General features: G+C 46.5%; 1 protein-coding gene and 1 long non-coding RNA gene across 8 annotated transcripts in view; one reads left to right on the top strand and one right to left on the bottom strand.

Annotated features, from left to right (window-relative positions):
- LOC132539519 (uncharacterized) overlaps nt 1-15,421 on the top strand; it is an 85,366-nt gene that overhangs the window by 44,573 nt on the left and 25,372 nt on the right. The gene's annotated exons all lie outside the window — the stretch shown is intronic.
- GALNT6 (polypeptide N-acetylgalactosaminyltransferase 6) overlaps nt 5,030-15,421 on the bottom strand; it is a 42,104-nt gene continuing 31,712 nt past the window's right edge. For all 6 annotated transcript variants that reach the window (XM_007518244.3, XM_060195351.1, XM_060195353.1 and 3 more), the window contains 6 exons: nt 11,941-12,058; nt 10,087-10,287; nt 9,439-9,570; nt 8,693-8,794; nt 6,611-6,763; nt 5,030-5,664 (listed from right to left, as the gene is read on the bottom strand). In XM_007518244.3, the coding sequence (XP_007518306.1) occupies nt 5,551-5,664; nt 6,611-6,763; nt 8,693-8,794; nt 9,439-9,570; nt 10,087-10,287; nt 11,941-12,058 (820 nt within the window). In that variant the 3' untranslated portion in view covers nt 5,030-5,550. The remainder of the gene's footprint in view (nt 5,665-6,610; nt 6,764-8,692; nt 8,795-9,438; nt 9,571-10,086; nt 10,288-11,940; nt 12,059-15,421) is intronic.

Below are 15,421 nucleotides of genomic sequence, written 5' to 3'. Positions count from 1 at the left end.
CATAAAGTGCAAGGACTTGCGTAAGCATGGCGGCTCCAGGCTCCCTACTTGTAGAGGGGTCGCTTCACAGGCAGTGAAGCAGGTCTGAAGGTGTCTGTCTTTCTCTCCCCTTCTCTGTCTTCCCCTCCTCTCTCCATTTCTCTATGTCCTATCTAACAACAGTGACATCAGTGACAAGAATAATAATAGCCACAACAATGATAAGATAACAAGGGCAATAAAAAGGGGGGAAAATGGCCTCCAGGAGCAGTGGATTTGTGGTGCAGCTGTGCACCGAGCCCCAGCAATAACCCTGGAGGCAAAAAAAAAAAAAGATGTGCTTAAAAAATTAAATGGGGGTGGGGTTGGGCCGTAGTGCAGTGGGTTAAGCGCATGTGACACAAAGCACAAGGACCCGCACAAGGATCCCGGTTTGAACCCCTGGCTCCCCACCTGCAGGGGAGTCACTTCACAAGTGTTGAAGCAGGTCTGCAGATGTCTATCTTTCTCTCCCCGTCTGTCTGTCTTCCCCTCCTCTCTCCATTTCTCTCTGTCCTGTCCAACAACGACGACATCAATAACAACAGTAATAACTACAACAATAAAGCAACAAGGGCAACAAAAGGAGAAAAAACTTAAAAAAAATAAATGAGGAAATCAAATTGCTCACGACATTGTACCATGTATGTATCTTGGTGGGGAAAGGGTTGGGAGGGTTTCTACTAAACTGTAATTACTTGTAGAGAATGAATCAACAGGTATGGCAGCATTGTGAGGATGGAGTTCACTTTTAAAATGCATATAGTTCTGCATCATTTGAGTTTTCTACAGCATTATTCTTGTAATTAAAAATAAGTTTAAAATAAAGGAAAAGAAAGAGAGGAAGAATAGCAAAGAACAGAGCCAGAGAGGTGGCAGGATTTGATTCAGTGTTGCGGTCACTATCCCTCTTGATGTGTCTCTATCTGAATGAAAGAGTAAGCCTAGTAGTGAGACAACATCATGCAATATACCAGCTCCACCCCCAGGTTTGTTTATTTGTTTTTTAAGTCTGGGACATTTCACTATTTTAGACAGTGACATCAGTGCTTCTCAAGTGAAAATAGCTCCCCGGAGGGGACCAGCATTCAGTACCAAGGTAGGCCAGGAGACAGTCCAGGGCTAGACTGGCATCAGGGTTTTGAGCAAGATTTCAGCATGCTTTTAAGTTTTTAGGTAAGTCCGAAGAATGATCAGAGAATGGATGTGAAGGAAGAGAATAGGTGTTGTGGGGCGGGGTGGTGGCACACCCAGTTGAACACACATGTTATAATGCGCAAGGAACAGGGTTCGAGCCACTGGTACCCACTTGCAGGGAGAAAGCTTTGTGAGTGATAAAGCAGGGCTGCAAGTGTCTCTGTCTCTCCCCCTCTCTGTCATCACCTTCCCTCTTGATTTCTGACTGTCTCTATCCACTAGATAAATAAAGATAATAAAGGTCAGTTTTGGTTCTGGGGAAGGCTGTGGAGCTTGTGTTCCAAGTCCTCCCACCATACTCAGGGCCCTCTCTCCCCTCAACTTCCTCCCTTCTCCTTTACCTTCCTTCCTTCCTAAATAAGACCTGCTGTCTAGTTGAAGTTTGTGGCCCTTTCTCTCTTCAGCTGCATCTGTCACTTCACATGAATTACTCCTGGTTGACCACGCTTGGGAGAGGCTATTCTGCTTTGGGGTCTGGGTAAGGAACCATCTCCCCCACCCCCACACACACTCCTGGGCAGCACCTAGGTTGGGCAGATATCACAGCATCAGGCTGGAGAGCTGTTGGGTAATGCTCCAGACAGCATGAGGGATATTGTCATAAAGGACACATAATCAGTGCTTGGCAAATGTCTGCATGTTTAACGCAACCAAGAGAAGGGTTAGGCTTAGAGTTAAGGACCATGGCTCTGTATGGCTCACAAGATTGATTAGCATGGCATTTGAAGCCTTCTCAGTGGGTTAATACACTGTGAAGGTGACTCACCCTGTGGGCATAGCAATCCCAGTACTGTCAGGGGCCCACAAAGATACTTCAGTTTCTTATAAAACCAACAGAAATGGGGCTGGGTGGTGGTGTACTCAACTGAGCACACACATGATCATGGATCCCATGAAGGCAGGAGTGCCTAGGAATATGGTGCTGATTTTCCAGCTTCAACATTCATGGTTCTCTCACCCTTTAGACACTTCTATTTTGGTATTCAAACTTACTCTTACCTTCTTGTTCTGCTTTTTCAAATATTTTCTTTCTCTTTTCCTGTCTGTCACTAGGGTTATCACAGAGGGATGGTGCCTGCAAGGCTCCATTGTTCCCAGTGATATTTTTTCCCTTTTGATATAGGATAGGAGACATAGAAAAATAAAGAGCTAGGGAGAGAGGGAGAGAGAGAGAGAAGGGACACCTGCGGCCTGTGAAGCTTCCTCCCTGCAGATAGGGTCTAGGGTCTTCCTGTGTACTCTACCCAGTGAGCCACCACCCAGCCCCCAAGTGCCACCCTAACCCCTGGTGCCTTTTCTTTTTCTTTTTAAATCTTTTTATTCTGTTGGCATGCTTCTAATTCTGCTTCTAAAAACCCCTTCTGTTTCATTTGGTTTAATCCCCCCTGCTTTACACTGCATTCTATTTACATAACCACTGCAGGGCATTGGTTTAATCCCCTCTGGTTCATGATGTCCTTTTGCTCCGCCCCCTCTCCTTGTCACACCCTGATTTTCACCAGTCACTTTTCTCTCCACCCTCTCTACATCACATCCTGTTCACACCCTACTTGGAAAGTATATATAAGGGCAGCATTGTTCGTTTTAGTTTAGTTTAGCTTGGCTTAGATTGTGCTGCGTCCTGCATGAATAAAGAGATACTGCCTACAGCTCAACCATGAGTCCCGGGTCATCTGTCTCCCGTCAGTGAAGCTCAGCCCGATATTATTCATTTAAAAAATTTTTGAATACAGAGAGAAATTGATATGGGGGAGAGAGAGAGGGAAGCAGAGAGACACCTGCAGCCCTGCTTCACCACTCGTGAAGCTTTCCCCCTGCAGGTGGAGACTAGGGGCTTGAACATAGGTCCTTACACACTGTAATGTGAGCACTTAACCAGGTGTGCCACCACCTGGCCCCCCTCATGACTTTTCTCAGGCTAGATTGTTGCTTGTGTGCGATCTTAGTGTATGGAGTCTTTCCTTAGGACTCATCCTTTGAGGTCAAAGTTCAAATGTCACCATCATCATGAGACCTTCTCCAGTTTTCTTAAGCGTTAGGAATTGCACCCTCTAACTTACTTAGCACATCTCTGAACATCTCCCAGATTGCCATGACTTACTTACATGTCTTTTTTTCCCAGCTAGAGTGTTAAGTTTCTGGGACTGGAGTGCTAGCTCACCTGGTAGGGTCCATGTCTTGCCATGTGGACAGTCCAGATTCCAACCCTGATACCACATGGGAGTACAGTAACACCAGGAGAAACTCTGGTATTATGGTCGGTCTCTCTCTCTCGCATATAAAAAGTTTCACTGAGTGGTGAAACTGCATGCATCAGGCCCTGGCTCTGAACACACACACACACACACACACACACACACACACACACACACACACACACACACACATATGTCAGTTCCATGAGGGAAGAGCCTCATATCTATGTACATGCTTGACTCACAATTTATAGGTTAAACTGAGGAACAGAGACTATTTGGGGATGAAACAGTGGCTGTGCCCGGGAGATAGTATAGCAGTTGATGCAACAAACTTTCATGATTGAGGCTCAGTGGTCCCAGATTCTGTTCCCATAAACCCAAGCCGAGTGGTGTTCTAGTCTTTTCTGACCAGAGACAGTGGCTATGACAGAACTTCTCAGACATGTGGTTCTTCATAGGCCAAAGCAGCTGATTCTCCAAATGGACAAACTAAGGGATAAAGCAGAGCAGGAAGGTCCCAAATGCAAACTTCCTTTACCAATACCATCAAACCTTTATTTCCACTAGATTTTCATGTACAATTCCTTTTTTCTTTTTTTTTTTTTTCTGGAAATTTTTTCCTTTCCCAGAAAAAGGTCACAACTGGACCATGTCTTTCTTTCGCTTTGTCTCTTGGGTACTAGACAGTCTCCTGTAGTGAGGGCTTGTGCTGGAGGGAGAGGTAGCTCTGGTCCTTGGCGCCCTCCTGTGGTGATGCCCAAGATGACAGCCTGCTCCTGGAAATCAGAAACCATCCCTCAGGCTTAACCTGACGCTGTTGATTGGCTACGGAAGAAGGGCAAACGCTAGAAGAAGAAGAAGGGATGGTGGTTGGGCTCTCTGACTCAAACCAAGCAGTCCCGTGTGCTCAAGTCCAGCTCGCCCAGAGAAGAGCTGACATGTTCATCAGGTCTGCTCCATGTGGGGACTTTATGAGAGCACAGCAGATGAGGCCAGTCAGTCAGCTCCACATGAGGTCCCTACTTCCTCACACTCCCTGGAACTTGGCCTCATCTTCTAGCCTCAGGGCTGCCAATACTTTGCTGTGTGGCCTTGGACAAATGATTTCACTTATCTGGCCTTGGCGCTCTAATATAAAACTGATAGAATTAAGTAATGTTTTTCAAACTGCTTACAGACTTCTAGAAGTTCAGGGGCTGGTTGGCATTGAACTCTCCCACCCTCAATTTTCACCCATAGCTACTTGGTCTTTTATCTGTATTATGTATGGGATTTGAGGTGGGGGGAGGGGATAGAGTTCTGTAACCTAAACGTGAAGATTACTGGTTTCCTGGGCTGTAACATTAACCTCCCAGGATTCTCAAATGTAGTCTCCCTCAGAGCTACTTGCTTCATTCGAGGCTTGATGGACACCAGCCACCCAGAAATGATCAGAATGGAGGGAAAAGAGGGTGGGGAGGCTGATGGCTGGCTGTTTAGTGTTTTTGTGGTATGGAGGAAAGCTTTCTGGTTAAGTGTTCAAGATGGACCCCAGTCACCCACTAGCTGTGGGACTACAGATGTGTGTGTGTGTGTCTGTGCGCGCGCGTGTGCGTGCCAGGAACCAAGCCCAGGCCTTCACATATGCAGAGCTTGTTTGTAACATGACTTTGGTCCTCTATTTCCAATGGGATTATTATGCAGATAAAGGCATAAAGGTTTCTTGTCAGAGTACTTTCTGTAAACTATAAACAATTCTACAAGCTAGTGCTACAAGCTAATATTACAACTTGTAATATTAGCAAAGATGACTCTCTTGGACTCAAATTCTTCTGTTATGATACACTTTCACCAAATGTTGTGGATGCTCTAAATGACCAGGGATTCAGTACCTGGTTGCAGTAGTTGGTTTTTGTTTTTTGTTTGTGTGTTTCCCCTTAAGTTCATCATTGCTGCCCTGAGTTGTTTCCCGCTACCTTCTCTGCTTTGAAAGTTTTTGTCTTTAGGGCAGAAGGAACACTCCAAGCCAGTGTTCTAATGGTCCTTTCCACTGGTGTGGGTCCAGTGTTGTTGCAAGGAGTAAGAAGGTCCTGCCTTAACAGCCAGTGAATTCAGAACTCCATCTGTAAGGCCTACACAGACATTGATGGTCAGGGCCCTATATGAAGAGCCAGTGCTGGTGGGAATCACTGGGATTGCAAGAAGCCATTGCTGGTTTTGTGTCCTCAGATGTCAAGCAGGTCCCAGATCCTCTATTCCTGAAGAGTTGGTCCTAAAATATGGCATAACAAAGGGTCAGCCTGGGCCTCAGGCCTATAACATTGTTATTCAGAAACTCATAAGGCACATAGAACATTTGCAAACTCTTCTCTTTAGATTTCAGCTACTCTGATGGGATGTGTTCTGAAAAATCTACCTGCACCTAGTGCCAATACCCCAACTCCCAGCTTTACTCTGTGTGGCCAGAATAAAAGGAGGCAGGACAGTGGACTAACTGAAAACATACTTTCAGGCTCCCTTTCTTCAGATGGCCAGTCTCAAAAGAACTGGACCAATGCCATTGCCTGCTTTTATTGTTATTCAGACTCTTCCCTTCCCAGTACCCCCAAGGTTCAGTTCCTCCTTTCCTACACCAGGGACTAGAGTTGGACAAGGACACTCACTGGGTGTGCTGGTTTGGATGCAGTACTATAAATGTTACATTCTGTGTCCCAAGGCTATAATGGAAAGTGCTATAATGGAAAGAACCCTGTTTTCAAGCCTAACCTAGTTATATGTCCTAGGTCTGCCATTTATTAGTGATGGGTGCTGGGGCCAGTCACAAACTCTCTGAGCTTCAAGTGGATCATCTGTAGAAACAAGGGCACCCTCTGCTTGAAAGATAAACCATCCTAACACATATGAGTGCATAGCCTTGTGCCTGGCACAGAGGGCAGCCAAGAACCATCAGTGACTCTTCATCTATTCGGGTTTGGCCTAAAAATATGGAGCCATGACAGAGCTGTCCATGGATCTCCCCCCATCTGTATATCAAGCGGAACCAGCCATTCCTAAACATGACTTGGGTCTTGAGAGCCCTGACTATGACTGAAACCATAACTCTTCATACCTTCTACAGTGCCCTCATGGTATATCAGGAAGAAGATGCAGAAACTAAGGCAGGGAGCTGGTCAGGGCCTCAAGTTCTTGACTCTGAACCTTTTGGGCAGCTGACTCACCTGAGTCATTTCCCATTCCTCGTCCTTGGGCACCTGGCTATTTTTGCCAGTGAAGTGACAGCTTCTAAGGCCCACAGTGCCAGCAGTGGCATGCAAACACAGCTGCTTTGCAATGTTATGGCGAAGTTCCTTCTGGGTTGTGTACTCAAAGTACTAGAAGTCAAGAAAAGAGGAGACCTTGAGGGACAGGTAGAGAGTGTACCCACCACCTTCCAAAGCTCTTCACCCCAAGATGCTAATCGCTGATGGCCTCCCAGGGAGGTAAGTGAGAGGGTGAGGCTTAGCAAGACTTTAGTGTTCACGATCACCTACATGATTTTTTTTTTTTTTACCTCATTTGGATAATTCTGGAATAATAGTTTACCAGATTTTCCTTAAACAAATTAAATTTTATTTTCATGGAACGCAGACCTCATGTATATGTGATCCCATAGCTTCAGGTTACTTTTCATTCAGATAGAGACACAAAGGGAGGAGAGATACCTCAGCACCAGAGAGCCTATGTGGTGTCAAGGCTGAAACCTGGGTCATGTGCATGGCAAGGCAGGTACCCCACTTGGTGAGCTGGCTCTTTGTCCCAAAATTAAATTTTAACTTAGCATTATTTAAATATTATCTGTAAATTTATGTATGCCAGTTCCTTTTTTTTTTAAATAGTAGGTGACTACTAATGTTAAAATGTTAATGTACCACCTAAAATTAATATGCAGACCAGTGGCACAGGAAGTCACTTTAGAATAACTATCTGCATTTGCATGCGGAGACAGTCTGTTCAGTGTCCCATGTCACTCCTTTACTTGCTTCTGGTGCCTCTTACCAAAAGGTGGGCTATCAGAGTAGATTGAGGGATTTTTTACAGGGAAGGGAGACAGGGAGAGTTAATCCTCAGAGAAGAACTGGGGCCATTATAGGGAAGGAGTCAATTTCCTGGATATCAGCAGGTAGTTGTTCTTGGTCACTGCTGGGTGTTAGAATCAGAGGAATAGGGGGCTGGGCAGTAGTGCAGTGGGTTAAATGCACATGGCGCAAAGCAGAAGGACTGGTTTGAGCCCCCGGCTCCCCACCTGCAGGGGGTTGCTTCGCAGGTGTGAAGCAGGTCTGCAGGTGTCTATCTTTCTCTCCTCCTCTCTGTCTTTCCCTCCTCTCTCAATTTCTCTCTGTCCTATCCAACCACAACAGCTATGACAACAATAACAACTACAACAAGCACAGCAACAAGTGCAACAAAAATGGGGAAAAAATGGCCTCCAGGAGCAGTGGATTCATGGTGCAGCCACCAAACCCAGCGATAACCCTGGAGGCAAAAAAAAAAAAAAAGAAAAAAGAAAAAAAGAATCAGAGGAGTAGCTTCTGGGCAGGGGAGGGTTAGATGTAGGTGATAGAAAGTGCTAAATAAGGGGTCCAGGGGCTGGGTAGTAGTGCACTAGGTTAAATGCATGTATCATCATGCTCAAAGACCTGGGTTCAAGCCCCTCTCTACCAGCAAGAGGGGGGTGGGTTACTTCACAAGCAGAGAAGTAGACCTGCATGTTTCTATCTTTCTCTCTCTCTTATTTTCCCCTCCCCTCTCAGTTTCTCTTTGTCCCATCAAATAAAATAGAAAGAAAAAAAAAAGTGGGTGGGGATAGGTAGCATAATGGTTATGCAAAGAGACTCTCATGCCTGAGGCTCCAAAGTCCGAGGTTCAATCCCCTGCACCACCATAAGCCAGAGCTGAGCAGTGCTCTGGTAAAAAAAAAAAAAAAAAAAAAAGTCGCTGGGAGCAGTGGATTCATAGTGCAAGTACCAAGCCCTAGTGATAACCTGGTGACCAAAAAGAAGAGGGGGGGGAGGGAGAGAGAGAGAAAGAAAGAAAAAAGGAAGTGCTAAATATTTCCCACAGTTTCCATAAAACATTTAGCTGCTGGCATCCTCCAGCAAACCTCTAACTTACAGCCACCCTTCCACCCTTCTCTAGATGGCATCTCCTCCTGTATGAGTCCCTCTCCCTCATCCTCAGGAAAAGACTGTTCTGCGTGGAGAAAGGAGGCCTGTAAAGAGGGGAGGCACCCAAGAGATTGGCTACTCTTGGGCCTGCCATACCTGGTTGCCTCCGAGGCCGTGGCAGGAGTACATAATGAGAGGCTTCCCTCCATGGTTGTTTTCACCCACATCCAGACATTGATTGATGCCAAGGTTCTTGATCTGCAGAATGATGAGCAGAGAAGGAAACCAGGATGGCACAGCCAGGAGTTATTTTAGTTTGTGACATGGGCTCCAACTGGAATAAATGTGCATGCCGAGGTCCCCAGGCTCCCGTTGTCATTTCCTCCTCTGCTCTTCTTCTCTGGTCACAGGCCCAGGTGCCTGGAGTTACTAGCAAAGAGAGGCGCAAGCCCAGAGGCTGACAAGGGCAGGCTGGGCAACCTCTCTGGGTGGCAGTTCCCTGGGAGAAGCCCCTGGCACATGGGAGTTTGCTTAGAAGCAGAGGCTCTCCCACGTGTGATCTTCAAGCCATCCACATCACCTGGGGATTTGCTACAAATGCAAGAGATCAAGCCCTGCTCCAGTTCTGCTGAATAAGCAGTCTGTGCTTTATCATGCCTTCCTGGTGACTGATGTGAGTTAATGTTTGAGAGACTCTGTCTGTGTTTTTTCCCCCCTATTATAATAATTTTTAAAAAAATATTTCTAAAAGCTCCAAAGTGGCTTTTCAATTCTCCTTCTGGATGAAGGAGTATGGTGAGGAAAAACCAACTCTTGTTTATCACTCCTCTGTGGGACAGGTGATCCTGAACTTCTCCAGGGCTCTGTGACAGAGGGCAGGCAAGGTGGTTCTCAAGACTCACGGCTCCAAAGGAGGTGGGCTTCAGGTCAGGAACAAACATCTCAGGGTAAATGTTGTTCAGGAACCAGGAAAAGTTATGACAGTGTAGTTTTTCCCTCAACTGTAGTCGTTCCGAAATGTCGCCGAAGGATTTCTGTCAACCAAGTCACCCCCTAGAGGTCAGTTTCGCCAACCTTGACCTTCTCTGGGTGGAGCTAACACAGACAGCCCTGGGTTCCTGGGCTTCCTGTTTGCTCCCAGAGTAGGTCTCATGCTCATTTTGACTCAGTCTCACATCCAACCCCCAACCCTGTGTCAGGACTTTGGATCCCCCACTCCTACCCATAGCCCCCATACTCTCTCATCTCCTGTGACTTCTCAGCTAGTTTTCTCCAGCTCCCCAGTTCATATCCCTTCAGAGCAAAGCCAATCCTTATGTAAGAGAGTCTCCCTTCAAATATCTCCTTCCTCTCACCTCCTGAAAAAAGATGCCGAGACCCTTCAGGTAGGGATGACAAAGGATTCTCATTCTCTAAGAATCATAATCTGGTCTGCCTGAGCTCTAGCTCCCATGGTCTGAGGGGCAGATGGAGGCATGGGGTAGTAGAAATGGGTGAGCCTTTACCACAATGCTTCCTGTAAACATTTCCTGACCGCTGTTTCCTCTCACCTCTTTAGCCATCTTGGCTGCCTGCAAATTTCGTCGGTAGAAAAGTTCCTTGTAGTTATCCATCCAGACCTCTGCCAGGCGCACTTGGTTGCGAGTGATGACATTGATGCCCTTGGGAAAGGTGTGGGGACTTTTGGTCCGGAACACATGGCCTACCACGGAGCAGGGGATGATCTCCAGCTGGCCCCCACACTGCCACACCTGCCACAGAGGATAGAGGATGAGACCTTCAGAGCTTGGGTGGGACAATCTACCCCTAGAAACTCTCTTCTATACCCAGATCAAGGTCCAAAGACTCAGGGAAATGTTACTGTCTTCTCCCTTGAAGAAAGGCTTCTTCCTCAATCACGACCATGTTTGTCCTTGACTCTCTGCTGCTGATTTTGCAAATGGAAATCTGCAGGGTCCTGAGAATCATCAGGACTCAGTTTGCTTATTTTTACCAGAACACTTTCAGCTCTGGTTTATGGTGATGTAGGGGGTTGAACCTGAGACCTAAAGCCAACTTATTAAAGTCTTTTGCATAACCATTATGCTGTCTCAGCTAGCCCTCCAGGGTCCAGTTTTGTGACTTGACTTTTTGACATGGAAATATGCTTTAATCAGCTTATTGGAAACTCAAGCTCCAACAGACTCATGGCCCAATCAGACCAGCAGTGCATTAGTTCATAGCCGGAGAGGCAGCTGCCTGGTAGCTTAACGTTAGAAGCACACAAGCTTCTAAGAGGTTGGACAGAAGTCAGAATCTCATGAATGAACCTAGAATAGGAATCCTGGGAATTACTGTTCAGTTCTCTTTTCTTAGGCTTTAGGACAGGAGGTGTGTTGTTAATTATAGTGGTAACACATTTATAGCAATGACTATCAGTGATGTGCTAAATATGCGCCTGGCACTGAGAGGTAGCTTCATAAATAAGCTTATTTACTTACTAACCACTTCTCTACTGACCTGGGAATTTGTGCAGATTGCATGGAGAGGCCATCTTTTCTTCCTAACCTAGTCCCTGCTTCACCAAATTTCTGGACTCCTTCTTAGTTCAGGGCCCACCAGAATTTGGGCCACCCTCTTCTCTTGCAGTTGTAGGGAACTTATTGAGCCTGGGATAAAGAAGTTCCAGAGGCTACCAGGACCGGTGTCCTCTGGAACTTGAAAAGGGGAGCCTACCTTTTTCAGAAAAAGGACAGTGATTGCTTCCTCATCTGTTTCTGCCTTCACCTTGTCTTTCACAGACATCGTCATATACGATGTCAACAGTGCCCAGGTGTCCAACCACTGCTACTCTTATTATACTTCCCTCCTGAGGGGTTCACCTAATAGTTTGTTTCAGGTTGTTGATCTTATTGCCAAAATCCTCCTTCCTACTCTGTAGAGGGGCAGAAGGAAGGCAGAACAGTGACAGGAAGCAGCTTTTGCTTTTTTTTTTTTTTTCCCCTCCAGGGTTATCCCTGAGGCTCAGTGCCTGCTGTACCAATCCACTGCTCCTGGAGGCCATTTTTTCCATTTTGTTGTTGTTGATATTGTCATTATTGTATTATTGCTGTTAGATAAGACATAGAGAAATTGAGAGAGGAGGGGAAGACAGAGGGGGGAAGAGAAAGATAAGACACTTGCAGACCTGCTTCACCGCTTGTGAAGCAACCCTGCTGCAGGTGGGGAACTGGGGGCTCAGACCAGGATTCTTACACTGGTCCCTGTGCTTTGTGCTATATGTGCCTAATATGGTGCACTACGGCCTGGCCCCTCTTAAATTCAGTTCCAGTTGTGATAACCCTGAGTCTGCTGCTGCCTGAGAGACAGTCTCAGACTGCCGCTGGGAGGTTGTGGTTTCCCCGCCAAGTCCTCTTCAGTCTCACCCGGAAGGACATTTCCACGTTCTCCCCTCCCCAGATCTCCATCTGATTATCATAGGTACCGATGTGTTCAAAGTAAGACTTGGAAATGGAGAAGAGGCCACCAGCAAACGTCGGGGATCTGGAGAGACAGAGGGAGAAGCATGTGTATCTTCTAATGGGAAGAGGAATGGGAACCACATGCGGACAGCCGTACACTGATTGCTAGTGCCTCTTAAATGCCTTTCTTCCTCCTTTCCCTCCTCTCTTTTGGAATGTGCAACCCTTCTTCCACTCACTCACTCACTCACTCACTCACTCACTCCTTTAGCAGATGATTATTAATCTTTTACTCTGTCTTCTGGACCTTTTTGGAACAGGCTGAGAAGAGTTATAATTACCATCTTTTCTTCTAAAAAGCACTAATTTGCTCTTCCAAACAAGGGTGTATTTAACAGTGACCGCCAGAGCCTCTGGCACATGTTAGACAGCTACGAAAGACAGACAGAGGCATTTCCCAAGAGCCCAGTCTAGCTGTGAGAGTACAGTTACCTTTATTTACTTTTTTTTTTTCTCCTGCGTTATTGCTGGGGCTTGGTCCCTGCACTACGAATCCACTACTCCTGGAGGCTATTTTTCCCATTCTGTTGCCCTTGTTGTGGTTATTATCGTTATAGAGCTGTTGTTGTTGGATAGGACAGAGAGAAATCAAGAGAGAAGGGGAGGACAGAAAGAAGGAGAGAAAGACAGACACCTGCAGACCTGCTTCACTGCTTGTGAAGCAACCCCCTGTAGGGGGGAAACTGGGGGCTTGAACTGGGATCCTTACACCGGTCCTTGCGCTTTGCGCCATGTGCGCTTAACCTGCCGTGCTGCCGCACAGTCCCCTTCATTTGCTTTTTGGCAGCAAAGTTTCTGGAGCATTATAGATTCTCAGTTAGCAGCAGCTTATGGAAGTAGAATTCAAATCATGAGTGAATGAATATCACCAGCTGAACTGACACCATTTCTGTTTTAAGGTTCCTGGCCCCTGTCGAGGCTAGAAAGGCAATTTTAATAGCAAACTGCTGCTTAATACTGCATGAGAAACTTTAGCTTCGGGGGAAAGCTACATTGAGCAGAGGAGACCACCAAGAGGTGCTCCTGAAAACAAAGCAGGAGGTGGGGTGAAATCAATCTCATCTTGCACTAAAGGGAACATCTGGAGGTTACAGAAGACTCTGGATCTCAGATAAAGGTAGGGAAGAGCAGGCCCAGGGAGAGATAAACTGAGGGAAACACCGCATTCCTAGAATTTAGATACTGGGTTGCTCATAAAGGGACCTAGGCTAACAGCTGAAGAAGGGTGTGGGAGCCGGGCTGACAAAGGCACACACAGAATCATTAGCTGTTGCTATCTGTGCTGGCCCAGGCTTGCTTGCATGGAGTTTTGCTGCCCTCAGTGGTTGGTTCCAGGTAGTACAACAAAGCAGAAAGAGTAAAACTTCTGTAAACCTAGGATGGATCAGTTGCTTTACAATTAGGATTTAATCAGTTGGACTTATCTGTGAAGGTTATACAGGAGCCTGACTGTAGTGTATTATCCAGTGATTGCTCTTTTTTTCTCCAAAAATTTTATTTATTTATTTACCAGACAAAGACGGAGAGAAATCAGGAGAGAGGGGGAAGATAGAGAGGGAAAGAGACAGTTGCCGCATACTTCACCACTGGTGAAACTTTCCTCCTACGAGTGGGGATTGGGGCTTGAACTTGGGTTTTTGAGCATTGTAACAGAGCCTGTGATTGCTCTTGTCACTCTGAAATTAGCTCCTCTAGTCACTTCATGGAAATAATTTAAATTCAGGCCGACTTTCTGCACTGTTGTGGCCTTTCCAAGCGATTCTCAGCCAGCTCAAGTATGGCCTGGAGAAGCTCAGAATCCTAGGACTCCCGCTGAATACAGTGGAGCTAGACTACTTCCTCTTCAGGGTCTCCTTGACCTGGACTTGAGAAGTCCTCCAAACCTGGAAGCCGCTGACAAATTACCTTCGAGGATAAACCATACAAGGGCAGCCTCTGGAACTTGCCTGCTTTTCCTGTCCCACTTGCTAGGATCCCCTGGGTCCTTCACCGTCTGCTCCTAGCTTTCTACTAGATTTCAGAGTGAGGATGGGAAGGAACTGCCAACAGGCCTCCAGAGTCAGGTGTTTGAACCAGGAAGCAAAGTCACTCCTCAAACACTGGAGCTTTGTCTTTGATTTGTATGGTCCTTGGACATGAGGTGGGAACATCAGTGATGGGTGAGGGCCAGGAAACATTTCGCCTGACCCTGCCATTGTCTACCTAGTTCCCACTTTAGGGGAGGGGACTCTGTTCGTATACACACTAAACAAAGACTGTGAAACTAGGGTGTTCTAATTTTTTTTCTTCTGCCTTCTCCACCTCCCCCCCCCCCCCTGCCCTCCTCTGCTGTCCATTCTTTTACTTCTCTGATGGTTTAGGATCCAAACTGGAAAGAGCAAAACACCAATCCCTCCCCTCTTCTTCCCTCTCTTCCCTTCCCCCCTCTCCTCTCCCCTTCCCTCCCTTTCCATTCCTCCTCTGCCCTCCTTTTCCTTCATCTCCCTTCTCTTCTCTTCTCCTTTTCTTTCCTTCTTTCTTTCTTCCTTTCTTTCATTTTGTCACAGGGTCATTGCAGGGGCTTGGTGCCTGCACAACTCCACTACTTTGGGTCGTTCTCCCCCACCCTCTTCTGTTTTTTTTCTTTTTGACAAAGGGTGAGAGACAAAGAGAAGAGAGATACCCGCAGCACTGCTCCACTGTTGTTGAAGCTTTCCTCCTACAGATAGGGACTGGGAGCTTAAACCTGGCCCCTTGCTAATGGTAGCATGTGCACTCTACAGGGTGAGCCACCACTTGGCCCCTTTTCTTTGCTTTTGTCTGTTTTTTCCCCTCCCTCCCTTTCTCTCTCCCTCCTTCTCTTCCTTTCCTTCTTCTATGCTTCCTTTTCCCCTTCCTTCCTTCCTTAATTATTGCTACCAGGGTTATTTCTGGGCCTCAGTGTCTGCACTACAAATCCACTGTTCCCAGTAGCCATTTTTTATTTTTATTCTTTTTCTTTTTTACTTTATTGGACAAGACAGAGAGAAATTGAGAGAGGAGGGGAGATAGAAAGGGAGAAAGATAGACACCCACAAACCTGCTTCACCTCTCGTGAAACATCCTCCCTGTAGGTGGGAAGTGGGGGATCAAACCTGGGTCCTTGCACATGGTGATGTGTGTACTTAACCAGGTGCACCACTGCTGGGGCCCCTTGTCTGTTTTCTTTCAATTAATTATTTTTTGTTCATTGCTGATGCTTCACAACTCCCCACTGACTTTTTCCGGATAGAAAAAACAGAAACAGAGACAGAGGATCAGAAACAGAGACAGAGTGTGGTAGGGCCAGGCTTGAGCCTGGTCATGACAAAGCAGGTGCACTATCCACGCGAGCTATCTTGCTGCTCTCATTTTCTTTCAGTTTGTT

Source organism: Erinaceus europaeus, chromosome 7 (genome assembly GCF_950295315.1).
Source record: "Erinaceus europaeus chromosome 7, mEriEur2.1, whole genome shotgun sequence".
Taxonomy (NCBI): Eukaryota; Metazoa; Chordata; class Mammalia; order Eulipotyphla; family Erinaceidae; genus Erinaceus; species Erinaceus europaeus.
Note: the sequence above shows the minus strand (reverse complement) of the source record. Positions and strands in the feature narration are given on the sequence as shown.